The 26337-nt window shown below is 45.8% G+C and overlaps 1 protein-coding gene across 3 annotated transcripts in view; it reads right to left on the bottom strand.

Annotated features, from left to right (window-relative positions):
• tab1 (TGF-beta activated kinase 1/MAP3K7 binding protein 1) overlaps nt 1–25594 on the bottom strand; it is a 52962-nt gene extending 27368 nt beyond the window's left edge. The window contains exons 1-6 of one of the 3 annotated variants that reach the window (XM_063062610.1): nt 25412–25594; nt 21638–21771; nt 16246–16396; nt 11537–11623; nt 2063–2201; nt 1469–1585 (exon numbers count right to left, since the gene is read on the bottom strand). In XM_063062610.1, coding sequence (XP_062918680.1) covers nt 1469–1585; nt 2063–2201; nt 11537–11623; nt 16246–16396; nt 21638–21771; nt 25412–25426 — 643 coding nt within the window. In that variant the 5' untranslated portion in view covers nt 25427–25594. Of the gene's footprint in view, nt 1–1468; nt 1586–2062; nt 2202–11536; nt 11624–16245; nt 16397–21637; nt 21772–24615; nt 24748–25411 lie in introns of those variants that run through there. The other 2 variants (XM_063062609.1, XM_063062607.1) reach the window with 2 other exon arrangements.
• Nucleotides 25595–26337: the final 743 nt, after the last annotated feature.

The following is a 26337-nucleotide window of genomic DNA, read 5'->3' as shown; positions in this document are numbered from 1 at the left end:
GTATATTGAATAGATTAAAAATCATGCAAAAAACAGAAATACTATATATTTTACAAAAGTGAGGTAGTATCCAAGGGTTCAATGTCCATTTAGGAATCGGATGGCAGAGGGGAAGAAGCTGGTCCCGAATTGCTGAGTGTGTGGCTTCAGGCTTCTGTACCTCCTACTGGTAACAGGAGAAAAGGGGAAATACATGGATGGCAGGGGAATGAAGGGCTCTGGTCCAGATGCAGGTCAATGAGACTAGGCAGAATAACCAGCATGGACTAGATGGGCTGAAGGGCCTGTTATGTGCTGTAGTGTCTGTGACTCTATTCTGTACCTGCCCAAACCTGTCTTGGGATAAGATACTGGCGATAAGAGCTTCATTTCTGGTAATTAGAATTGCTTCTTTAGTGTCGGACCCGGCTGGTGGCGTAGTGGCTTCAGCATCGGACTTCAGGACGAAAGGTCCCGGGTTCGAATCCAGCCAGCTCCCCTGCGCGCTTTCCATCCGTGCCAGCTAACGAGCAGGTGATCTCTTTGGAAACTCACCCAGCAGAAGGCAATGGCAAACCACTGCTGTAACTTGCCTCGTATGCGAATTCGCACTACGTCAGAGAGGCGTGGAGGGAAATCGTCTACTAACCGGAGAAACTCTGGATGTGATGTACCTTTCCTTTTCTTTACACTAACACGTATCATGGCCCAGTGAATGAGTGTGCAACTCTAAAGAAGTCGATTTCATTATGGATGGTTAGGATAGAAAGGCTCCACTGAGGTAACATTCCTTAACAGAAGAAATTCATTCCTTCATTGACATCTTCTGATGTACACAGAAGAGTTTAAACCTACCACGACATTTGGCATTGGATTCTGTTTTTTTAAAACAACAACCACAATCAGATCTGCCCCACTCCGACCCTCGCAAGTTATATCTGGAGGGTGTGATCAGTGAATTTCACCACCCCCTCCTTGCCCTTTCCATATTAAGTGACTGATGTTGTCAGATCTCCCCCTCCCTCTCAGAGTCATTAAACTGTTAACGGTTACACAGCGTTCAGACAGGAAAGTCAGTAACACAGCTGCGAGCTGTGAAACTTCATATGGGGAAAACTAGCAGTGCAGGAAGCCTGCATACAGCCAGTTTTGTTTCCAACCATGGCTTTAACAAGCCTGGATTCAATAGAATGCAAAGAGAATGGAGAGGTGTGAGGGTTCCAGACACTGCATATTCAGAAGAATTCCGCCATTAAATTATTGCAGGAACTAAATTTAGGGATACAAAGGAGACTCTGAGTTAGGTCTGGGGAGTGCCCATACCTCTAGCTCTCCATTTCAAACCAGTGCATTAATTAGAGAAATACACACAAGATGCTGGAGGAACTCCAGCATCTGCAGATTTTCTCTTGTTTGTGGCACAGATCTGAGATCTGGACATTCTCCAGATGCCATGATTGGAAACGTCTTCTGTGTCAAGGTCACTCACCGAGCTGTGACAGCCGGAAGAGCTCGTCCTCGTTGTCTGTCGTGTGATCAACGCTGACTTGAGTCACCTGGAGCTGTCCATCTGCAGTGGATTTGCACAGCAAGGCTCGGCTAGTGCCTGCCAACAGGAACAAGAGCCCAGTTAAAATGTTGAACCTCGCTTCGCTTATGGCTAGATCTGAGTCAGTTTGGCAGATGGGTGGAGAAGAGGTTAGAGGAAAGAAGGAACAAGCTCAATGGAGAGAAGCAGGGCAGAACTCATCACTAGGGGTGCATTGGTGTTTGAGGAAGGCAGGGGAGAATGGCTTAGTGAACATAATGCAGCATCAACAAATGTCAGTTGTACTCAAAGCCAAAACAAATACTTGAAGCTCAACACAGGTTCATCTAGAGATGCCAAACAAGCCTGGCTGAAACCCCATTTTAGTCAAGACCACATCTGCAGGCTAAAGACGACAATGCTTGTCTGCTGCCTTATCATTACTCCAGGAAAGTGAGATTGTGTTTAAAACTAGAATAAACCGATAGGATGTTGGACCAACAGGCAGGTATCTGAGGGCCTGTACAACAGCCATTCTACAGCACAGCGAAGTACCTATGTTGGCGATGTAGAGTTTGCTGTTGAGAATAAGTGCAACAATGGCAGTCGTTCCTCCTGAAATCTCCTGCTCGATTTTATTGAGTTTTTCCAGGAGCTTCTGGTACTGTTGTGGAAGCTGGGAGTGAGGAATACCCTGCGAGACAAGCACAAAACACAGATTAGAAGGAGCAATGGTATAGTTTTCTTCTTTCAGTTGTTCTTTCTTTCCTCTCCTTTCTATAAGTGTATACCTCAGATAAATATTATGTGGAGATTTGTGACAAATATGATTATATGAAATATATGTACAGTAATGTGTTGGCACGTGGCCAAGTGGTTAAGGCGTTCGTCTAGTGATTTGAAGGTCACTAGTTTGAGCCTTGGCTGAGGCAGCGTGTTGTGTCCTTGAGCAAAGCACTTAATCACACGTTGCTCTGCGACGACACCGGTGCCAAGCTGTATGGGTCCTAATGCCCTTCCCTTGGACAACATCGGTGGCGTGGAGAGGGGAGACTTGCAGCATGGGCAACTGCCGGTCTTCCATACAACCTTGCCCAGGCCTGCACCCTGGAAACCTTCCAAGGCACAAATCCATGGTCTCATGAGACTAACGGATGCCTATAATATAATGTACAGTATCTGAAATACATCTTATCGAAATGTTTGTTTGATGATGAAATTCAATAAAAAAATAAATTACGAAAAAAAAAAGGGGCAATGTCGAAGGAGTGAGGCAACAGGGAGAGGATTGAGTTGAAGGTTTGCGACACAGCCAGCATTTTGCTGAAGCAGGATGAAGGGGAGTTGATGGTAGCAGAGCAGGTTTGACCAGCTGCAGGAATCCTTATCCCCTTATAAGAGGCAAATAAAACTGCAGAACACAGATGAGGGGGAAGAGGTTCAGAGAGAATCTGAGGGGGAACCTTGTTCCACCCAAGGCAGGGTGTGTACCTGGATTGTATTGCCAGGGAGAGCCACTGACCACATTCAAGCATCTAGACGAGCACTTGGATCACCAAGGCACAGAAGAGAAGGGGTGAATATGGATGGATGTCCAGTGATAGGTGTAGATGTGCTTCCACAATCACTAACACAGACTGGTTAAACCTAATGGGCCTGTTGTCAAAATGTCGCCAGAAATGCAAACAATTTTATTAGAACTAAGCACATTAATTGTCAAGTCCCAAATATAGCATCACTATCTAGAATTATTAGTTTGGAAATGTCAAAGACTCTGCTGAATAACTTAACATCAGTAGGGGAGTGACAAATGAGATCCTCACCCTCACCACACCAGCCTATAACCCGGCAGCATCACACTATTGCTTTTCTTTCCTACAAGAAAGCTGAGAGGGGACAATAAAGATGTTCGGGATCACAAGAGCGTTTCACTTGTGATGAACCAAAATCTGTGGGAACAAAATACGGCAGTAGCTAATAAATGCAAGATTTAAAAGAATCTCTGTTACTCTACATATGTAAATCAGAAAGAAGTACAGCACAGGAGCAGGCCATTTGGCCCACAATGTTGTGCTGAACCAGCTAAAAAGATTAAAAAGCACCCAAGCACTAATCCTTTCCACCTACACAATGTCCATATCTCTCCATCTTCCTCACATCTATGCGTCTATTCAAATGTCTCTTAAAAACCTCTAATATATTTGCCTCTACCATCAGACCAGGCAGCACATTCCAGGCATCCATGACTGAGTAAAAAACTTACCTCACATTCCCCCTGAACTTACCTCCTCTCACCTTCAATGCACGCCCGCTGGTTTGAGACAATTCAACCTTGGGAAACAGATACTCCCCGTCTATTCTACCTACGCCTCTCAATCTTATAAAACTATCAGATCTCTCATCTGCCTCCACCATCCCAGAGAAAAACAACTCAAGATTATCCAGCCTTTAATGTAGGTCTCAAGGCATATGGATTCGGTGCATTTAGGGAAAATCTATATAATTGCATTAGCGAGAAAGGGATACAAATATATTCTGAATGTACTAAAGTGAGTTTGTAAGTGGTGGCTCATATGGGGCATGAGTGAACCAAATATATTCCTTGCTAGAGATAACCTTTTTTTTTGGTTCGTCCATCGTTGACGTCGAAGAGGACCTCAACACCATAATGATGGTGTGAAGACTAGCGCTTGATTTGGATTTAAGTGAGGGAGAGTTGCGCAGCGTCAGCCTCACTTTCTCTTCTCAATTCCCATCTGGGTCCAGTGGCAAGACAGAGTCCAGACGGCTGGAGATGGGACTAGGCGCAGTGGATGACCAGGACGTCTTCTGTGTCTTGTCGTGCTCTACATGTTCCACAACGCTTGCAGAGACCGCCTTCTTGACCGTTGGACCTTCCATCGGTCTCGTCCGCTCAATCCCCCGGAGTCTGTCTTCACATGCTGGGATAGACAACTCCCTATCTCACTGAGGGTTTGAGACCCGTCGGCTACCCTCACCTGGTTTAGCCGGCTTGTCGAAGCCGTTGCCCGGGGTGTGGCCGCTGTCGCATGCAAACAGCTACGGGGAGCCACAGGTGAGAGCTGAGTGCCAGGTGGGGACCGAAGGTGGACTAACCACCCTGAAAAGGACGCGACATGTTCCCCCACCAGAGGTGCTACCCCTCCCTGACACCCCATACACCCTTTTTTATTAAATGCCTGACTGTAGATGAAGCAAGAAGACAGAAGGACAGAAGTTTGGAGGATGGGAATGTCTTGGTGGTCTCACCTGGTCATCTGGACAGTTGGTGTTAGTGCAGGAAAATAATGAAAAATGCATGTAATTCCATGGGAAAAGCTCTGTAGCAAACTCTCTCACAGTTTTTTCTCTCTCTCTTTCAGTCACACAGATCTTTCAGCAGTCCCCAGTCCACACAAAGAAATGCTCTAAGCACACAGGCAAATTAGTCTGATCCCTCCCGCCGTGAAAGCCTACACTTGATTCGACACAAGGGAAATCTATACCCAAGGGCTGCTATTTCTGTCAAGCAGTGAGTCAACTCAGCCCATTTTGTTCAGTGCTTCTCCTTTTCTTTTCTTTTTAAATCTTTTTATTGAGTAAGTATACAAAAAAGGTAAGCCATATAAACATTAATACAATGTTAAAGTATAATAAAATTCCAAAAGATATCAATACCAAAAAGAAAATACTACAAACAATGTAATTTAAACATAAGAAACCAAGATAACATAATAGTATACTAAATTTTATATATATCAATGGAAAAAAAAGAAAAAAAAAACCCCCCAAAAAAAAACCCACCGTGCGGCTAACTAAAAGCAAGGCAAAGCAATGGGCTAACTTGAAACCAAACAGAGTTAAACTTAAAATCACGTCCTCAATCCCGACCTCCATTAAAAACAGTGAAAAAAAACAAGAAGGGTAAATATTACATTAAATGAAAATATCGAATAAAAGGTCCCCAAATCTGTTCAAATTTAAATGAAGAATCATAAAGGTTACTTCTAATTTTCTCCAAATTCAAACATAAAATCGTCTGAGAAAACCAAAAAAAGGTAGTTGGAGCATTAAGCTCTTTCCAATGTTGTAAAATACATCTTTTCGCCATTAAAGTAAGAAATGCAATCATTCTACGGGCTGAAGGGGAAAGATTACTAGAAATTTTAGGTAGTCCAAAGATAGCAGTAATAGGGTGAGGAGAGATATCTATATTTAATACCTTAGAAATAATATTGAAAATATCTCTCCAAAAAGTTTCCAAAGTAGGGCAAGACCAAAACATATGAGTTAAAGAGGCTATCTGCCCCGAACATCTATCACAGAAAGGATTAATATGCGAGTAAAAACGTGCTAACTTATCTTTGGACATATGTGCTCTATGAACCACTTTAAATTGAATTAGGGAATGTTTAGCACAAATAGAGGAAGTATTAACTAATTGTAAAATCTGCCCCCAATCATCCACAGAAATGGTAAGCCCCAATTCCTGTTCCCAATCTACCCTAATCTTATCAAATGGAGCTTTCCTAAGTTTCATAATAATATTATAAATCATAGCCGATGCACCTTTCTGACATGGATTAAGGTTAATTATCGAATCTAAAATATATGTAGGAGGAAGCATTGGAAAGGAAGAAAGTATAGTACTTAGGAAATTTCTAACTTGTAAATATCTAAAAAAATGTATTCTTGATAAGTTATATTTATTAGATAATTGTTCAAAAGACATAAGGGAACCATCTAAAAATAAATCCAAAAACCGTAAAATACCCTTAGTCTTCCAAGTTTGAAAAGCGCGATCCGTAAAAGAGGGAGGAAAAAATATGTTACCTAAAATAGGAATCGCTAACCCGAATTGATTAAGATCAAAAAATTTTCTGAATTGAAACCAAATGCGCAAAGCATATTTAACTATCGGGTTAGAGACCTGCTTAAGACGTTTCGAATCAAAAGGGAGAGAGGAGCCTAAAATAGAACCAAATGTATAACCCTGAACAGATTGTAATTCCAATGCTACCCATTTAGGAATAGATAGTATGTCCTGGTCAAGTAACCAAAATTTCATATGTCGAATATTAATAGCCCAATAATAGAATCTAAAGTTAGGTAATGCTAAACCTCCATCTCTCTTAGCTTTCTGTAAATGTATTTTACCCAGTCTCGGATTCTTATTCTGCCAAATAAATGAAGAAAATATTGAGTCAACTTTATCAAAAAAAGATTTTGGAACGAAAATTGGTAATGCCTGAAACACATATAAAAATTTTGGCAAAAAAAAACATCTTAACCGCATTAATACAACCAATCAAAGTTAAATATAAGGGAAACCATTTAGATGAAAGTTGAGTAATATGGTCTATTAATGGTAAAAAGTTAGTCTTAAATAAATCTTTGTATTTACAAGTAATTTTAATCCCAAGATATGAAAAGTAATTATTAATCAATTTAAATGGAAATTTATAATATAAGGGAAGATGTTTATTAATCGGAAAAAGTTCACTCTTACTAAGATTTAATTTATAACCTGAGAAAAGACCAAATTGTGCTAATAACTCTAAAACAGCAGGAATGGATCTCTCAGGATTAGAAATATATAAAAGTAAATCATCAGCATAGAGTGATAATTTATGGGACTTTAATCCCCGAGTTATCCCAGTAATATTTGAAGATTCTCGAATAGCAATTGCAAGAGGTTCTAATGCAATATCAAATAATAGGGGACTAAGAGGACAGCCTTGTCGAGTACCACGAAAGAGAGGAAAAAAAGGTGAGTTTAAAGAGTTAGTACGAACCGAGGCTACAGGGGAGTGATATAACAGTTTAATCCAGGATATAAATTTCAAGCTAAAATTGAACAGTTCAAGCACCTTAAATAAATAAGGCCATTCTACTCTATCAAAAGCTTTCTCGGCATCTAAAGAAATAACACACTCAGGAACATTTTGTGAGGGAGTATAAACGATATTTAACAATGTACGAATATTATAAAAAGAGTAACGACCTTTAATAAAACCCGTTTGGTCTTCCGAAATAATAGAAGGAAGTACTTTTTCTAGTCTATTTGCTAATAACTTAGAAAAAAACTTTAGAATCAACATTTAATAAAGATATTGGTCTATAAGATGCACATTGAGCAGGGTCTTTATCCATCTTTAGTATTAGAGAAATTGATGCTCTATTAAAAGATTCAGGAAGTTTACCAAGTTTCAAAGAAGCCTCAAAAACCCTACCGAGCCAAGGAATCAATAAAGAAGCAAAACATTTATAAAATTCAACGGTAAACCCATCAGGGCCAGGAGCTTTCCCCAGATTCATAGAAAAAATAACATTCTTAATCTCATCCATTGTAATGGAAGTATCTAATAAAGAAGACATATCCTTTGAAATCTGAGGGAAGTCTAACTTATCTAAAAAATCATTCATATATTTAGAATCTCGAGGAGACTCTGACTGATATAAAGAAGAATAAAAATCACAAAAGGTTTGATTAATCCCCACATGATCCAGTATCAATCGATCATTTTGGTTATAAATCTGATTGATTTGAGATTTAACATAATTAGATTTCAATTGATTAGCCAGCAGCTTGCCAATTTTGTCACTGTGAACATAAAAGTCACTTCTTGTTTTCTTTAATTGGTTTACAATCGAGGACGAGAGTAGTAAACTGTGTTCCATTTGAAGTTCAGTTCTTTGTTTGTATAACTCCTCAGAAGGAGCCATAACATATTTCTTATCAATTTCTTTAATCTTGTCCACAATTGCCATCTCCTCCTGCTTCTGTTTCTTCCTCAAAGCAACAGAATACGAAATAATCTGACCCCAAATATAGGCTTTAAAAGTGTCCCAAAGAGTGTTAACCGAAATATCTTCTGTATGGTTAATTGTAAAAAAAAGCTCAATCTGTTCATTCATAAAATTAACAAAGTCCGAGTCCTGAAGCAACAGCGAATTAAAACGCCATTGTCTATTATTTGGTATATTGGCCATAATTTTAATAGAAAGCTTAAGTGGAGCATGATCCGAAATGGTTATAGAATCATAATCACATTTAATCACTGAAGGAATAAGACGAGAATCAATGAAAAAATAATCAATTCTTGAATAGGAATGATGAACATGTGAAAAGAAGGAAAAATCTTTTTCCTGAGGATGCAGAAAACGCCAAATGTCCGTCGACCCAGAATCAGAAAGGAAAAAATTAATCAGATTTGCAGATTTATTAGGTAAAGTCCGTAAAGGAGCCGAACGGTCCAAAGCTGGAGACAAACAGGTATTAAGATCTCCGCCCCAGATCAATGAAAACTCGTTCAAATTCGGAAACTGATCAAACAATGATTTATAAAATTCCGGACAATCCATATTAGGAGCATAAACATTAACCAAAACTACTTTTTTATTAAATAGTAAACCACTAACCAATAAAAATCTACCATTCGGATCAGAGATAATATCCTGTTGTATAAAAGTAACTGAGGAATCTATAAAAATAGAGACGCCTCGAATCTTAGCATTGGAGTTCGAATGAAATTGTTGTCCCTTCCAGAATTTGAAAAAACGTAGTCTGTCCCCCCTCCGTACATGGGTCTCTTGTAAAAATAAAATTTGTGCTTTAAGTCTCGGGAACACTTTAAAAACTTTTTTCCTTTTAATAGGATGATTAAGACCATTAGTATTCCAGGAGACAAAATTAATAATAGACTCCATAAATCCTAAAGTCAACCCACAACAAGGAGGATTGACGATAGGCGCGACCCACAAACCCGGAGAGGAAACAGAACATACAAAAGATACGGGAAAAAGGACGCAACCAGTACTTCAATAATGTATATAGCCCAAAGAGAAACAAACTAAAACGTGAAGCCCCTCCCACCACCCCCCACCCCAAGACCCCAAGGCAAAATCTAAAGCAGACCCGCCAGAAAGAAGCAAGCGCTAAAACTACCCCCATGACTTCCGGTATACGCTCCCTAAAAAAAAAGGTATAAATATGAAAAGGATCAGCTAATTGTAAAACAGTAAAAAAGTAAAAAAAAAGGTAGCTCAATTAAAATACACACAGAACAGAACAAAAGCCGGAAAATATATATTAAAAAAAAACCACAATAAACCTCAAACCCATGAATAGACACAGCAACAAGAAAAAATAAGATTATTGACATAAAGTGGTTATAAAAAGCAAAACAGAATAAAATTTAAAAAAACTACAAAATTTAAGGCCACACAGGAAATACGTAAGATGACAAAAGGGAAGTAACCACCCAGAATCCCCTGGGAAAAGAAAGAAATGACGCAGTTAAAAAGAAAGTTTAGCAACCATATTAAGAAATCAAAAGTAAACTTTTCTGCCCAGATAGGGCACGAAAAAGTTAAAACCAACCAATTCACAGCCTCCGATCAACGGAGATAATTAAAAAAAGGCAATTAAGATGTTGAAGATGAAAGTTGATCCAGATAACTCTGGGCATCCGATGGAGAATCAAAAACACGAAGGGCTCCATCTGACATGCGAATCCTTAGACGTGCAGGGTACAGCAGCGCTGGTCTTAAATCCATCTTATAGAATTCCGACATCACGGATCTGTAACGAACCCGTTGGTCCCAGATTGGTTTACTGAAATCTTCCACGAATCGGAACTTAAGATCCGAAAAATCAATGAAACCTTTAGATCGAGCGAATCGAAACAGTCTCTCCTTGTCTTGAAAATAATGAAAACGTAAAATAACATGCCTAGGTCTATCTGACCTAGACGAGTATGATGGGATTCTGTGAACACGATCCAGAAGCGGTGGTTGGTCAGGAAATACAGTAGGGAATGCATCTTTTAAAAGTTGAGAAAAATATTTCATGGGGTTGTTGGATTCCACAGCTTCCCTCACCCCGATCATTCGTAAATTCTGCCGTCGCATTCTAGATTCCAAGTCAGAGTTTTTAAAAGTCAAAAAGTCAAGTTTCTTCTTCATTACATTAATTGTTTCTTCGATTTTCCCCATCCTAAGCTCACTTTGTTGCACGAATTTTTGAAGATCAGATATAGCCGACTGATGTTCCGCAATACATGTTTGCATCTTATCAATTGAATCGGCAATTTTCTGGAAATTAGTTGAGATTTCCGTATGAATCAGGTCTTTAACAGAGCCTGCAATTTCCGTACGAATCATCTCCCTAACAGAGGTTGAAATTTCCCTCTGAATTAACTCCGATATCGCTTTCAAAGTCACCGGTGATTCAGTCGGGGGGAAATCCGTAGCTTTCGGTTTAACCGGAGGTTTACCATCCTTGCCGTTTTTCCCGTTCTTAGACATAGCAGATCTAAGTTCCATCCAATTGTCGGAGAATTCAGTTTAATTCAAAGTATTGTAAGAATTGATGCCTTAATGGTTAATTAAAGTATAGCTGACCATAGAGAAAAAAAACTCAGAGGTAATGGAGCGAGTCAAGAACGCGACTTCACTCCATGAGCGCTACCGGAAGTCCTCCGTTCAGTGCTTCTCCTATGAGGAAATGCATCAATAATTCCTTTCACAGCCTCAGGACGTCACTTACTGCCCTAGTGAAACACTTCCTAATCCTCTATAAGGAACACAGCAGCCTTTCATACACAGCAAGATCTCACTAACAAGAAGCAGATAATCTGCTCGCCAGCTATGCTGGTGGAGAAATCCATATCTCCAGGATACCTGGACAGTTCCACTGCATCACCTCCATCTGTGCCAAAGGTCCACCCCCTCCTCACCTCAACTGTCCACTTGAGAAAGCAGACAGGATCTCACTTTTACTTCCAAAAGACAAAATCAATGACAGTCTAGGTCTCTCTCAGTAGCTCATAAAAAAGTTATTGGATTGGATTGAAGAGTTGGACTTGCCAGGAAGGCACCTCAATGCCAAGCACTGGAAACCTACCACATAATGTGCTGGTTCAACTACAAACACAAACATGATGTACACGGACTTGCAGTAAGACTCACCAGTATAGAAGTTGTTAGAGAATACATGGATAATTAATTACAGGTGTGGGTTGTTACCTCAGGAAGCTGAGACTGCAGGTTGGCCTTTTCCGCCAGAGAATCATCTATTGATTCGAAGAAGCTGCGTTCTACCACATCGAAGGCCTGTGGAGAAAAAGAGAACAAAGCCCTCAATGTGTGCAGCCATCTGCTCACACCCTCCAGCTGATCGAAACCAAGTGAACTGTTCGCCAATCGGCTGAAAATACCACACACAAATACAGCCCAATTCATCAATGGATGGGTTAATATCAGTAAAAGTGGCCCGCATTTCCTGGGAGCACTCGTTGAAATTGGATATATTAGCTCCGAACAGCCACAATGATGTTGCTGGAACAGGTTATCTATCTCAACTCATTCATCCTGGTTCTACGAAAGAGCTGCCTACGTGTGTGTAATTCTACTCCCTCCTCCACCCCCTGTTACAGGAAGGAGGCGTAGACTTTGGAGAGTATAGATGTGGTTTACTAGGCTGCTGTCTGGATAGAGGTATGAGCTACAAGTCTGGACAAACTTGGGATGCTTTCTTTGGCGTGAAGAAAAGCTAAGGGGAGACCTGGTAGAAGTTAATAAAATTATTAAGCAGCACAGATAGAGTACATGATCAAAATCTTTTACCCATGCTAGATATGCCCAATACTAGAAATGTGTGGGGCACGCTTTTTTTTAAACGCACTGAGTGAGCCTGGAACGCACTGCCAGGGGTGGACGTGGAAGCAGATGTGACAGCAAGATGCTGTTAGACACATGACTATATAGGGGATGGAAGGATATGGATCAGGCAGAAGAGATTCGGTTTAAATTTGCATGGCGTTTGACACAGACAGCGTGAATTAAAGGGCTTGCTCTTGTGCTGTACTGTTCTATATTTATGTAGAACAGTTGTTCTTTCCCCTATTCCATAAGAAAATGAGCGACTGCATCCACTGTCACCTCAGGATATCCATTCCAGTTTATACAAACTCACTATGCAAATCTTTGTTGCCAGAGTGACAGTATCCTCAGTCGATCACCTCAAACCAGTGTCCCCTGGTGGACGAGGAGGAAGCGACTCAGCTCCTCAAATCTGTGCTGCCATTACGTTATATCATGGTTGACCTGATGGCAGCCTCAGTTATACAATCTGTCTTCCTGCAGTGACCTTCGACAACCCCCCCCCCGCTGCTCTTAAATGAATGACCTGTTTAATGGTGAGGCATTCTCACCACATCTTCCATCCTCCGGATCTTAGGTTTAACCAAGCTGCCTCTTACTCTTCTAAATTTCAGCCAAACTTATCCATTTATTTAAACAAACCTTCTCTGAAGGTTCTGAAACTTCTGGTTTAAGATGGCAGTGCTGAAATTGGGCGACAGCTTACAGGTAGTTCAAAAGGCAAAAAAATTGACTAGAAACACCTTTTCTGAGGTAAATTGTGGTAAACCATCACCGCAAACAATGAAGAGGCGAGCGAAGGTGAAGCTGACTCGAAGGATGAGCTGCGCTGGTATTGCAAAGTCAGAGCGTAACATGTTCCAGATGGTTTTGCAGCCAGCAATGTAATTGGAGCGAGCAATTTGGAGAGAAGTCAGGGCGAAGGAACTTTGGTATCCATCCACCTGAACCGGATGCAAGGTTGGATCAATCCAAGTGCCAAGCTGACGTGGTAAGGTCAAGAACAGCTTTGGGCTGGGTGACAAGATCCAGGCCCAGAGTGTTTCGCAGCAGTGGGGCCCAGGTTCCAATGTGGGGTCGATCTGGTGTTCAGATAATTTAAACACCAGTCCAGATACACTGGAAAGGCAGGACGGCGGGAATGGAGGTGAGGGTCGGCCGATTCCATTCATTCTCCTGCGACGTTCACTCCTCTCTCCATGGCGCTGAGGCTGTAAGACTGCTCCAGCTGCTACACGCTTCATGCCTGCGAGCATTGTGGTGATTTGCACCGCCATATGATAAACTGAGACCAAGGCTTTGGGCCTACTCTGGCAGCTCCAGGATACGGGCTTATGGACTCAGTTTAGTTTGGAATGTTGTTGCTTCCTTTTACTGTTTGCATGATGTGTGTTTTTTTCTCTTTCTTTGCACATCAGGTGTTGGCCTTCCTTTTTTTTAAACTGGGTTCTTTTGGGTTTCTTGCTTTTCAGCTGCCTGTACGCAGACGAATCTCAAGGTTGTATAATCTATACATACTTAGATAATAAATGTACTTTGAAACCCTTTCAATGCGTTAACATCCTCCTTCGCATAAGGAGACCGGCAATATACACTGACATCACTGAAGCGAAACCTCTAATTTTGTGCTCAACTTTTCTCGCAATAGAAATGAGAAGCTATCAGCTTTCCTAATTACCTACACTATCTCGTTAGCTTTTCCCAACACTTGCACTCTGCATCATAGAGCTCCACGGTCTCTTACCATTTAAATAATAAGACCCTTTATTTCATTTCTCCCGCCAGCATGGATAATTTCACATTTCTCACCTTGTGCTCCAATTATCAAATCTGTGCCCATTCACTTAACCTTTCGTAACCTCCTCTTCACAATCCGTCTATTACTACCTGTTGTAGGGGAAAGAATAGCGAGGGCTAATAACTAGTAAGTGGGAATGTGGATTGTGCCAATGTGGCGACAGGGAATCAGAATCAGGTTTAATATCAATCACTGGCAAAAGTTGTGAAATTTGTTTTGCAGCAGCAGTACAATGTAATACATAATAAAAGCAGTAAATTAGAATTAAATGGACAGTGAATTCCAGTTAATTAGGACACTTTAGAACCAGTACATTTTGGCTAAATTAAGTGGCTGCCCCAATTAGCCAAAGTTTAATGGACTCAGACTGCATCTGCTGTCCACCTGTTGCAGCGGGTCCAGGCCCCAGCTGAGGCAGAAGTTGACTGGGGCCATGGCCAACCTCTCAAAGCACGTCAGTGAGTGCAACTGGGTGACAAACCACAGACAGAGCCCAGAAACAGAGACATGGAATGCTGCATTGACACCACCAAAGTTTCAGGAACTTCAACAGTGTTACAGCACGCAACCATTGCTGTAACAGAAAACTGGATTTTTGGTTAGACCTGTGAATGATCATTTTATTTCGTAATTGGGATCTAGTCTGTTACTTAATCAAATCTTCCTGGTAGTCACCATTCTGTTATCAAAATATAGCTTTACTGGTGACCTTGTCAACTGGGAATGTAAAAGCTGTATCAAATTCATGCTTGGGTGGCCTTTGACAGGTCTCCTGGCATCCAGTCCTTTTTAAGAAATTGCCTGTTGTTTCAAATACCAACTCTAGTGTGGCCTTTTAGCTTGCTCCCACACCATCCTACCCACCTTTCTGTAAAATGAACAAATTCAGGAAGCATACCTTCACTGTCTTTCATGCAAGGTATTTATACAGTCAGCAAAATGGTGTGGCCCCACCAACAACCCCTGACATACTATTGGCTGCATACTGCCAAGCTGTAAAAGACCCAGTTACACAAAGGGAAATAAAGTAAAACTGCAGATGCTGGAAAACAAAATAGAAACACTAAAGAACTCAGCTAATCAAGCAGCATGTGGAAAGAGAAGCCAGCAAACTTTGCAAGTCAAAGACGCTTTCTCAGAACTGAGGCATAAAGCTACTTAGTCTAAGTAATAGAGAAGATAGGGGAGGACAGTGGGTGGAACAAAGGGAACACCAGTAATAAGGTGAGGTGACAGAGCCAGTTCAGTGTCTCTCTCACTGTAACGTCTTGCTTGCGTTATGAAGTCTGGACAAGTAGCATACAGCCACTGATTCTCCTTTATGCACAGCACATATGACGTGCTCAAAGACCACTAAAAAGCTGGTCAAATGTGATTTTTTTTCACAAAACCCTGACTACCTTTGAATTTTTCTTAGTGCTTTTAATTTTTTAATAAGCTTCTAATGTATATCCTACAATGAATGTTAAGCTTTTGCTTCTAATTTCTCATCTCCTTCCCTTTTTGAATAAGCTTTTACAATTCTCCTACCTAATGGAAGCTAAGGAGTCTTGGGAATTTTGGACAATTAAACCCCAGTACACCAACTATCTCTAAAGAAGGTCTCTGCCCGAAACTCCAACTGTTTACTCTTTTCCATAGATGCTGCCTGACCTGCTGAGCTCCTCCAGCGCTTTGGGTGTGTTGCTTTGGATTTCCAGCAGCAGTAAATTTTCTTGTGTTGATAGCTCTCTCTCTAGCCACATTTGCTGTCTGTCCGTCATCTTCGCTTTAAGTAATCCCTGACCCTCAGCTTCCATAGAAGTGTAACCCATAGCCAGAGATTTCCTTTGCATCTTCAACAAAGGTACTTACATCCTTTCTGGGTAATGTCCAAATCAAGTTGACTTAATCAGTGACCTATTTAGGTCCAGCACAGCTATGCTGCTTGTACTTCATACCTCTACTTTAAAATAATGGATCCCACAGACGTCTCATTTTGCCCTGAAAATCTCTAGAATTTATGTGCTCACTGATATTTCTCTGATCCTCCAACCTTTTAAAAATGCTGCTTTTCCCAAATGAACCATCATATGTGTCTCAGCATTTAATTTCATTTGCCACATGGGTGCCTACTTCATCAGTCTAAGCTCTTCAAAATCTTTAGTCTCCCCATTGAGCAGGATATTTCTGAAGTCCTCTGTGACATTATCCCCACGTAACGTGAACACAAATGTCTGGCACCTTCCAGCAAGCCCCAATGCGGTGAAGTACACTCAGATCTGGGCGACAATACCTGCAATAGCACCTTGCGTACGTTAGCGTCATTGTGACTCTCGGTCAGCTGCCCCAGCAAGAGCTCTGCTGTCAGCCTCTGCGTCACAAACTTTGAGACTCGGCTCCCATCGTATCCATTGAAGACCCCATAAAGGAAGCACTCATCTTCTCTGGAGGAGAGAGAAAGCAGACTCGAGTCATCTGTGCTAAGAGTCAAGTGCCCCACTGAGGTTTCCCAATGTATCACAAACAAAAAAGTTCTGAGTACATTATATTCAAAGTACAGCTGCAAAAAAAGTTTGTGAACCCTTTGCAATTACCTGGTTTGCTGCATTAGTTAATCAAATGTGGTCTGATCTTCAGCTAAGTTGCAATAATAGACAAACACAATCTGCCTAAACTAATAACACACAAACTATTGTACTTGTCAATACTGAGTACACCTTTGAACAATCACAGTCTAAGTTCAAAAAAGTATGTGAACCTCTGGGGTAATGTCTTCTACAAAGGCTATTTGGAGTCAAGTGTTCCAACCAGTGAGATGAGATTGGAGATATGGGTTGTAGAGGTGCCCTGCCCTGTAAAAAGACACACAAAGTCAGGTTGCTGTCAGAGCCTGTCAAGAGAAATCTGTTTATGTGCAACATACCTCGATTAAAACAACTTTCAGAGGACCTTAGAAGAAGAGTTGTAGAGATGCATAGAGCTGTTAAAGGCTACAAAAGCATTTCTAAAGGCCTGAATGTTCATCAGTCTACAGTAAAAGAAACTGTCTCCAAATGGAGGAAATTCAGTGCTGTTGCTACTCTCCCTAAGAGTGGGCGTCCTGCAAAGATCACACCCAGAGCACAATGTGAAATGCTGACGGAGGTAAGAAAGAATCCAAGGGCAGTAGCAAAAGACCTGCAGAAATCACTAGAACTTGCTAAAGTCTCTGCCATGTGTCCACTATAAGGATAATACTGAACAAGAATGGTGCTCCTGAGGAACCCACCGTTCTCCAAAAAAGAACATTGTTGCAATTCAAGTTTGCAAAAGACCACCTGGTTGTTCCACAATGCTTCTGGGACAATGTTCTGTGGACAGATGAGACAAAAATTGAACTTTTTTGTAGGTGCTATGTTTGGAGGAAAAAGGGCACTCCACACCAGCACCAAAGCCTCATTCCAATTGTGAATGATTAAACAATGTGTTTAAAAAAGACATGAAAACTACAATTAATTGTTTGTGTTAGTAGTTTAGGCAGATTGTGTTGGTCTATTATTGTGACTTAGATGAAGATCAGGCCACATTTTATGAATAATTAATGCAGAAAGCAGGTAATTACAAAGTTTTTCTATTAAACTTCTCACAAACTTTTTCTAGTATACTATATAAAACCTAAATTCTATATAAAACCTTGAGATTAGTCTCCTTACAGGCAGCCACAAAACAAAGAAACCCAATAGAACCCATTAAAAAAAAGTCCGTTGAACACCCAATGTGCAGAAAAAACATATTGCACAAACAATAAAAGTAAGCTAATAACATTCAGAACTGAAGTTCACAAAAGTGAGCCCACAGCCACAAAACCAGTCATAACTGCATTCGATCCAGGAGCCCTTTAGTTGCAGGACATAGTCTCCGTTCAGTGCAGGGACAAGTAAACCTTGTGGAGCACTGGCCCACCCCTCTCCTCCGGGCCTACCACCCTGATATTTTCAATCCGGCCTAGTGCTAAAGTTGGTCAAACCGAGTCGCTGCCCGCTCTCAGACGCAGGCCCTGCCACTTCAACGTGGTCTTGGGCCTGGGCCCCACCGCCTCGACATGATCTATACCTGACCTTTTCAATCTGACTCAGCACTTAAACTGGCCAAGTAGCAGGTTGTTCCTCGCACTTTGACCAGGCCCACTTTGATACACTCTCAGGCCTGTGCCCCGCTGGCTCAACTCAGCCTGTACCCGGCCTTTCCAATCTGACCTGGCGCTTAAATCCGTCAAACAATGGGTTGCCCTGCAATCTCGGGCCCGGGCCTCGCTGCTTCAACTCACCACCAAATCCGCTCCAGCAATGGCCAAACATGTGCTCAGTTCCCACTCGCGGGCCTGCGCCCTGCTGGCTCGATTCAGCCGTACCTGCCATGCCACAGCCATCCTGCACCTTCAAGGCGCCAGTTTACACCACAAAAATGCCAGGTTGTTCAGGCGGTTCAAAAGCTCAACACCAGAAGGGAAGCTACAGGTTATTGATTGTAGTGATTGCTTCCAATAAGAAGTGTGGTTAATGAGGTAGTTAATTGTTGTGTTTGCTACCAGCAAGTCGTCACTCTGCTTCACCAGTGCCACCTTAAACCAATCATGTTCCCTCTTACCATCCTATACTCCACAGAAGATACACTTGACTCTCCTCATAACAGAAACACCATCTCAGGCAATATACTGGGAAATCCAGTCTGCATTCTCTCCAGTACTCTCACATCTTTCCAACGGAGTGGTGAGCAGGACTGCACACCATGTTCCAGCTCGGGTCCTACTAATGTTTTATACACAAGGAGTATAACCTCCCAGCTACTGTACTCACTGTCCCGTACACCTGCTGAATCACGTTATCTGTCTGAGCTGCCAGCTTCAAAACATTTGGACTTGCACACCAAGATCCCTCGACTCCTCAACAGATCCTGGAACCCTGCCATTGAAAGCGAATGTTCCGGCCTTGTTAATACTCCTAACAATGCATCACCTTACATTTATCGGTCCATTTGCCACTGCTGAGCTCATTTTCACATCAACATCACCCTGTAGCCTAAGGTTACCCTCCACACTACAAACAGCTCCACCAATCTTCGTGTCATCTGCTTACTTTTACTGATCTCAACTCCGACATCCGCACTTGCATTTAAAACAGTAGAGGTTCTGGCACTGTTCCCTGTGGAACACCAGTAGCATCCAATTGCAAAAACAACCCCCCACTATCACAAACATGATGCTGGAAATCCAAAGCAATGCAACGCAACACACACACACAAAATATTGAAGGAACTCAGCAGGTCAGGCAGCATCTATGGAAGAGAGTAAACAGTTGGAGTTTCGGGCTGGGACTCTTCATCAGTGACTTCTCATCTTCATTTCCAGTTCTGATGCAGGGTCTTGGCCTGAAACACTGACTGTTTACTCTTTTCCATAGATGCTGCCTGGCCTGCTGGGCTCCTCCAGCATTTTGTGTATGTTCCTCTACTATCACCATCCGCCTCCTATTACCAAGTCAGCTTAACAACTTGCCCTGGATCCTATGGGCCCTGACCTGATGGAACAGTTTCCCATCATTCTTCAAAGATTTCATTCAGGTTGGTCAGACAAGTCCTGCCCTAGAGAAAGCCATACTGGTGTCTTTCCACATGATATTAACCCTACCCCCCTAAAATTTTTCCAATAACATCCTAACTGATGTCAAGCCCTTAGATCTGTTAACAAGATTTTAGAACATAGAACACAGAAATCTACAGCACATTATAGGACCTTCGACCCACAATGTTGTGCCAACTAAGTAACCTACTCTAGAAACTGCCTGGAGTTTCCCTAGCACATAGCCCTCTATTTTTCTAAGATCCATGTACCGATCTAAGAGGCTCTTAAAAGACCCTATTGTATCCGTCTCCACCACTGCCGCTGGCAGTACATTCCACATACTCACCACTCTCTGTGTGAAAAACTTACTCCTGACATCCCCTCTGTACCTATTTCCAAGCACCTTAAAACTATGCCCCCTTGTGTTAGCCATTTCAGCCCTGGGGAAAAGCCTCTGGCTATCCATACGATCAATGCCTCTCATCATCTTGTACACCTCTGTCAGGTCACCTCTCATCCACCGTCGCTCCAAGGAGAAAAGGCCAAGTTCACTCCACATATTCTCATACGGTACGCCCTCCAATCCAGGCAACATCCTTATAACTCTCCTCTGCACTCTCTCTATGGTATCCACTGCTGCCTTGCTTGAAAAATGGGACACTTGCCGTCCTCCTGCCACCTGGTACCTCACTTGTAGCATGTTAAGATTTACTCATCTCAGCCAGCACCATAGCAACCCCTTCCCTTGCATTCCATCATAGCCTGGGATAAATCCCATTCACGCTGGGGACTGATCCATCTTTAATCCTACTGAGGCACTGAGTACCGCCTCTTTATTTATGGAAACTTGCTATTTGTTCTTTCTCTTTGCTGAGTTCTCCAACTACAAAATCTACTTCTTTTGCAAATACTGAGAAAAATAATATTTATTTAGGACCGGACCTATATCGGTGTCCATGAAAAGATCTTTTGTCCAAATGGGCCTACTGTAATTTTGATTATTCCCCTCAGATTTACCTTAATCCTGTCTGCCATTGATGTTCTGGATTATAGGTTACACCAGATCTTTATAAAATAAGACTTCTGTACCTCCTGATCAAGCCAGTATTTTATTCAACATGAACTCATCAGCATTATACAGAGGATCCTCTATTTCATGACATTTTTACTTGACAACTCTGGGTTACCCTATCTCTGGTCTCCAAACCCTTCTTTCTCATTTTTTCATCTTCTTGCTTTCATTTATGATATTCCTTAAAGCCTACACTCTGACCAAGTCTTTAACCATTTAACAAAACAATGTGGCTTGGTAACGATGTTTGTTTAACTCCAGTAACCGCTTCGGAAGTGTTATCTGATGTTAAATTGCAACACGAATGTAATTTGCTTTTGTGGGTACGGCACTGGAAGTTCATCTCACACGACATTTAGTTTGTGAACAATCCGGTCCAGCTGGTTTGGCTTCAGTCAAATTTTACTTTGAAAATTTGTTGTAATGCTATGTACAGGTAGGTGAGGAAAAATGCAAAAAAAGCATTCCCCAATAAGCTTATAGTCTCCACTGGTGACCTCTTATTTTCAACAGAAATAGGAAGGAAGATTGTAACCTGGACTCATTGGCGGCCAATACCCACCAGTTCTCATCATCAACAGTACCCCAGTTCACTCACTCACCATGCTCAAAAGGAACAGATGCCAAACTGTTCTTTCCAATTATTGAGAAATGCTGCAAACCCTTTTGAGGGTTGGAATCCATCTGCCACTGCCAATTTTCACAGAAATAACAAGGGAAAGAAGGAAGAACTCTTTCATCCAAAGAGTAATGACTTATTAGCACCGTCCCAACACGGTTTTATTCAAATGCAACTTGCATTTGACATAACTTGACATAACTTCACCATGATCTCCCTTAGCCAAACTACAGGCTCTGGTCAAGTCACACCTTTAATCGAGTGCACATGACTGGGTCAGCAATGATTTCCGACAATTCAATATTTGAAAGGCCAAAATCTTTAATCCACATCACAACATCCGATCCCAAACAAATCTCTCACAAGCTAGAACTAGACCCGGGGTTAAAACTCACCGAAACCTCAGCCAACCATCCTCCAAGCTGTGAGCCTCAATACTGGTTCCATCTGCCTGGTAAATGCGATTTGTGCCATAACCGATCCCCGAGAGGTGGCACACTGTGAGGTCATCTGTCCAACTCAGCTGCTCCTGGGCAGTTTGGGAAATTAACCCTCAGTGTCTGAACATAATGTGATCAGCAATCTAACACACGCACGACCAAAGGGGGGGGGGAGGAATTGACGAGAGTGACAGAAAGATGGGGGGGAAAGGGGAGATGGGGGGCAGAGGGGAGGAAGGGGAGAGGGGAGGAAGAGGAGGAAGAGCAGGAAGAGGAGGAAGAGGAGGAAGGGGAGAGGGGGAACGGGGACGGGGAGAGGGAGGGGAGGGAGGAGGAAGGAGGAAGGAGGGAGGGGAGGGGAGGGGAGGGGAGGGGAGGGAGGAGGAGGGGAAGGGGAGGGGGGAGGAGGGGAAGGGGAGGGGGGAGGAGGGGAAGGGGAGGGGGGAGGAGGGGAAGGGGAGGGGGGAGGAGGGGAGGGGGGAGGAGGGGAGGGGGAGGGGGGAGGAGGGGAGGGGGAGGGGGGAGGAGGGGAGGGGGAGGGGGGAGGAGGGGAAGGGGAGGGGGGAGGAGGGGAGGGGAAGGGGAGGGGGGAGGAGGGGAGGGGGGAGGGGGAGGAGGAGGGGAGAGGAGGGGGGAGGAGGAGGGGAGAGGAGGGGGGAGGAGGAGGGGAGAGGAGGGGGGAGGAGGAGGGGAGGGAGGGGGAGGAGGAGGGGAGGGAGGGGGGAGGAGGAGGGGTTGAGGAGGGGGGAGGAGGGGGGAGGGGAGGAGGGAGGGAGAGGGGGAGGAGGGGAGGGAGGGAGGGAGGGAGGGGGGAGGAGGGGGAGGGGGGAGGAGGAGGAGGGGGAGGGGAAGGGGGAGGGGAGGGGAAGGGGGAGGGGAGGGAGGGGGGAGGAGGGAGGGAGGAGGAGGGGAGGGAGGGGGGAGGGAGGGGGGAGGAGGGGGGAGGAGGAGGGGAGGGAGGGGGGAGGAGGGGGAGGGGGAGGGGGGAGGAGGGGGAGGGGGAGGGGGGGAGGAGGGGGGAGGGGGAGGAGGGGGGAGGGGGAGGAGGGGGAGGGGGAGGAGGGGGAGGGGGAGGAGAGGAGGAGGGGTTGAGGAGGGGGGGAGGAGGGGGGAGGGGAGGAGGAGGGGAGGGAGGGGGGAGGGAGGGAGAGGGGGAGGAGGGGAGGGAGGGAGGGAGGGGGGAGGAGGGGAGGGAGGGAGGGGGGAGGAGGGGGAGGGGGAGGAGGAGGAGGGGGAGGGGAAGGGAGGGGGAGGGGAGGGGAAGGGGGAGGGAGGGGGAGGGGAGGGGAAGGGGGAGGGGGAGGGGGAGGGGGAGGAGGAGAGGAAGGGGAGGAGGAGAGGAAGGGGGAGGGGGGAGGAGGAGGGGAGGGAGGGGGGAGGAGGAGGGGAGGGAGGGGGAGGAGGGGGGAGGAGGGGGGAGGAGGGGGGAGGAGGGGGGAGGAGGGGGAGGAGGAGGGGAGGGAGGGGGGAGGAGGGGGGAGGGAGGGGGGAGGAGGGGGGAGGAGGAGGGGAGGGAGGGGGGAGGAGGAGGGGAGGGAGGGGGGAGGAGGAGGGGAGGGAGGGGGAGGAGGAGGGGAGGGAGGGGGGAGGAGGAGGGGAGGGAGGGGGGAGGAGGAGGGGAGGGAGGGGGGAGGAGGAGGGGAGGGAGGGGGGAGGAGGAGGGGAGGGAGGGAGGGGGTAGGAGGAGGGGAGGGGAGGGGAAGGGGAGGGGAGGGGAGAAGGGGGGAGGAGGGGAGAAGGGGAGGGGGAGGAGGGGAAGGGGAGGGGGAGGAGGGGAAGGGGAGGGGGAGGAGGGGAAGGGGAGGGGGAGGAGGGGAAGGGGAGGGGGAGGAGGGGAGGGGGGAGGAGGAGAGGGGAAGGGGGGAGGAGGGGAGGGAGAGGGGGGAGGAGGGGAGGGAGAGGGGGGAGGAGGGGAGGGGGAGGGGGGAGGAGGAGGGGAGTGAGGGGGGAGGAGGAGGGGAGTGAGGGGGGAGGAGGAGGGGAGTGAGGGGGGAGGAGGAGGGGAGGGAGGGGGAGGAGGAGGGGAGGGAGGGGGAGGAGGAGGGGAGGGAGGGGGAGGGGAGGAGGGGGGGAGGGGGAGGAGGGGGGGAGGGGGGGAGGGGGGAGGAGGGGAGGGAGGGGGGGAGGAGTGGAGGGAGGGAGGGGGAGGAGGGGAGGGGGAGGAGGGGAGGGGGAGGAGGGGAGGGGGGGGAGGAGGAGGAGGAGGGGGAGGAGGAGGAGGAGGGGGAGGAGGAGGAGGAGGGGGAGGAGGGGGGAGGGGGAGGAGGGGGGAGGGGGAGGAGGGGGGAGGGGGAGGAGGGGAGGGGGAGGGGGAGGGGAGGAAGGGGGATGGGGGAGGGGAGGAAGGGGGAGGGGGAGGGGAGGAAGGGAGGGGGGAGGAAGGGAGGGAGGGGGGAGGGGAGGAAGGGAGGGAGGGGGGAGGGGAGGAAGGGAGGGAGGGGGGAGGGGAGGAAGGGAGGGAGGAGGAAGGGGAGGGGAGGAGGAGGGGGGAGGGGAGGAGGGGGAGGGGGAGGGGGAGGAGGGGGGAGGGGGAGGGGGAGGAGGGGAGGGGGGAGGGGGAGGAGGGGAGGGGGAGGAGGGGAGGGGGAGGAGGGGGAGGGGGAGGAGGGGGAGGGGGAGGGGAGGAGGAGGAGGAGGGGGAGGGTGAGGGGAGGAGGAGGAGGAGGGGGAGGAGGAGGAGGAGGGGGAGGGGAGGAGGAGGGGGAGGGGAGGAGGAGGGGGAGGAGGGGGGAGGGGGAGGTGGGGAGGGGGAGGGGTAGGGGGAGGGGGAGGGAGGGGAGAGGGGAACGGGACGATGAAAGGCAGAAGAGTAACGGGTGAGGGAGGAAAGGGAGAGTTGGAAGTGGGTGGAGGGGCTGACGTTTCGGGGAGGATGAAGGGTGGGGGATATGTCAACAGCTACTCTCGTTGTCCCTCAGATTCTCCCCACCCACCTCCATCCTCCCCTCTCCCCTGGCATGCCCTGCCATGCCGACGCCTCTTGCCCTGTTTCCCATCCACTCGAATTCCTCACATTCTGAAGACCCCGTCTCCTCTGCGACGCCATTTGAGCGGAATTACGTATGTCCTCCGTCATACGTCGACGGAAACAATTTCCGGCCAGTGGGCGTGGCCTGGGACCACGGATCCGAGAAGAGCGATGGCGGTTGTTTGGGCCGAGGGGTCTGGAGTGGGGCAGGGCTCCGAGCGGCGTGTCTGGGTGCGGAGCTCGGGGACCACGGGGTTTGCGGGCGGGATTCGGGGTCAGGGAGGCGGGCCGAGCTGTCCTCGCTGGAGAGGATGAGAAGTTAATCTTACTAAGCTCGCCATTTACTGCTCAGCAACCACTGTCCCTCAGGGTGGGAGTGGGACAACCTCGACTTTCTGCCGTCCTGCTGATGAACATGTCACAGTGCTGGTTGGGCATAGGATGGTGTGGAGTTCAGCAGTTAGGACGATGGTGAAGGGCGAGTGGTATGGACTACAGGTCAAAAACAGACTCTCTTGCCCATCCAGTCCTGTTATTCTTCCTCGTCCCACTGTCCTGCCCCTAGACCACAGCCCTCCACACCCATTCCATATAACTATCAGGCAACACACATTAAAATTGCTGGTGAACGCAGCAGGCCAGGCAGCATCTATCGCCCAGCTGCACTGACATTCGGAGTGATGAAGTATTTTGAGAGATTAATAATGAGACATATCATTTCCTGCCTCAGAGGCAACTTGGATCCGCTCCAGTTTGCCTACCAGAGCAGCTGCCATGCCATCTCACTGGCTCTTCACTCAATCCTGGAACGTCTCATACATCAGGATGCTCGTTATCGATCACAGCTCAGCATTCAATACCATCATCCTGTCAAAACTAATCAACAACCTTCAAGACTTTGGCCTCAGTATCTACTGAATTTCTTCACCTACAGACACCAGTCAGTTCGGATCGGCGACCAAGTCTCTTCCACGATCTCTTAACAGCAGAGGGCTGTGTGCGTAGCCCCGCTCTACTCATTTCACACCCATGACTGCATGGCATACCACACCTCCAACATCATATTTAAGTCTGCTGATAACACCACTGTTGTGGGCTGAGTCAAAGGTGATAATAAATTATCATATGGGTGGGGGGGAGAGATTGAAAATTTGGCTGAGCGCTATCAGAACACCAACCTCTCACTCAATGTTTACAATTGAATTCCAGTTCCTGCTTTGAGCAAGACCTTCGTCTTTGTTAAAATACTTTTCCTCTAGTTTTATTTCAATAAGCCATTGGCGCAGCACAATAGTTTTGTGCCGTCGAAATCAATCTTATGGCCATTGCGAATGCAGTGTTCTGCTACCGCCGATTTCGCAGGGTAACCCAAACAGATACACCTCCTGTGCTGCTTGATGAGGGTTTCCACAGTACATCCTACCTGGCCGATAAATGCTGCTCTACATTCACAGGGATCGTGTAAACACCAGCTGACATGAGTCCCAGGTCATCTTTCACTCACATAAGCTGTGATTTGAGCTGACTTACAGATTTGTGGTTGGTATTAATCCAATATTTCTTCAGGATCCTGGTGACCCTTCCAGAAACCGTGGAAATACAGGGAAGACAGATGGTAGCGACAGGTTCCTCCTCCTCGTTAGGTTTCCTGGTTTTTTCATCGACCCTTTTAGGGGCCCGATTGATT

This window comes from Mobula hypostoma, chromosome 11 (genome assembly GCF_963921235.1).
Source record: "Mobula hypostoma chromosome 11, sMobHyp1.1, whole genome shotgun sequence".
NCBI classification, from domain to species: Eukaryota; Metazoa; Chordata; class Chondrichthyes; order Myliobatiformes; family Myliobatidae; genus Mobula; species Mobula hypostoma.
Note: the sequence above shows the minus strand (reverse complement) of the source record. Positions and strands in the feature narration are given on the sequence as shown.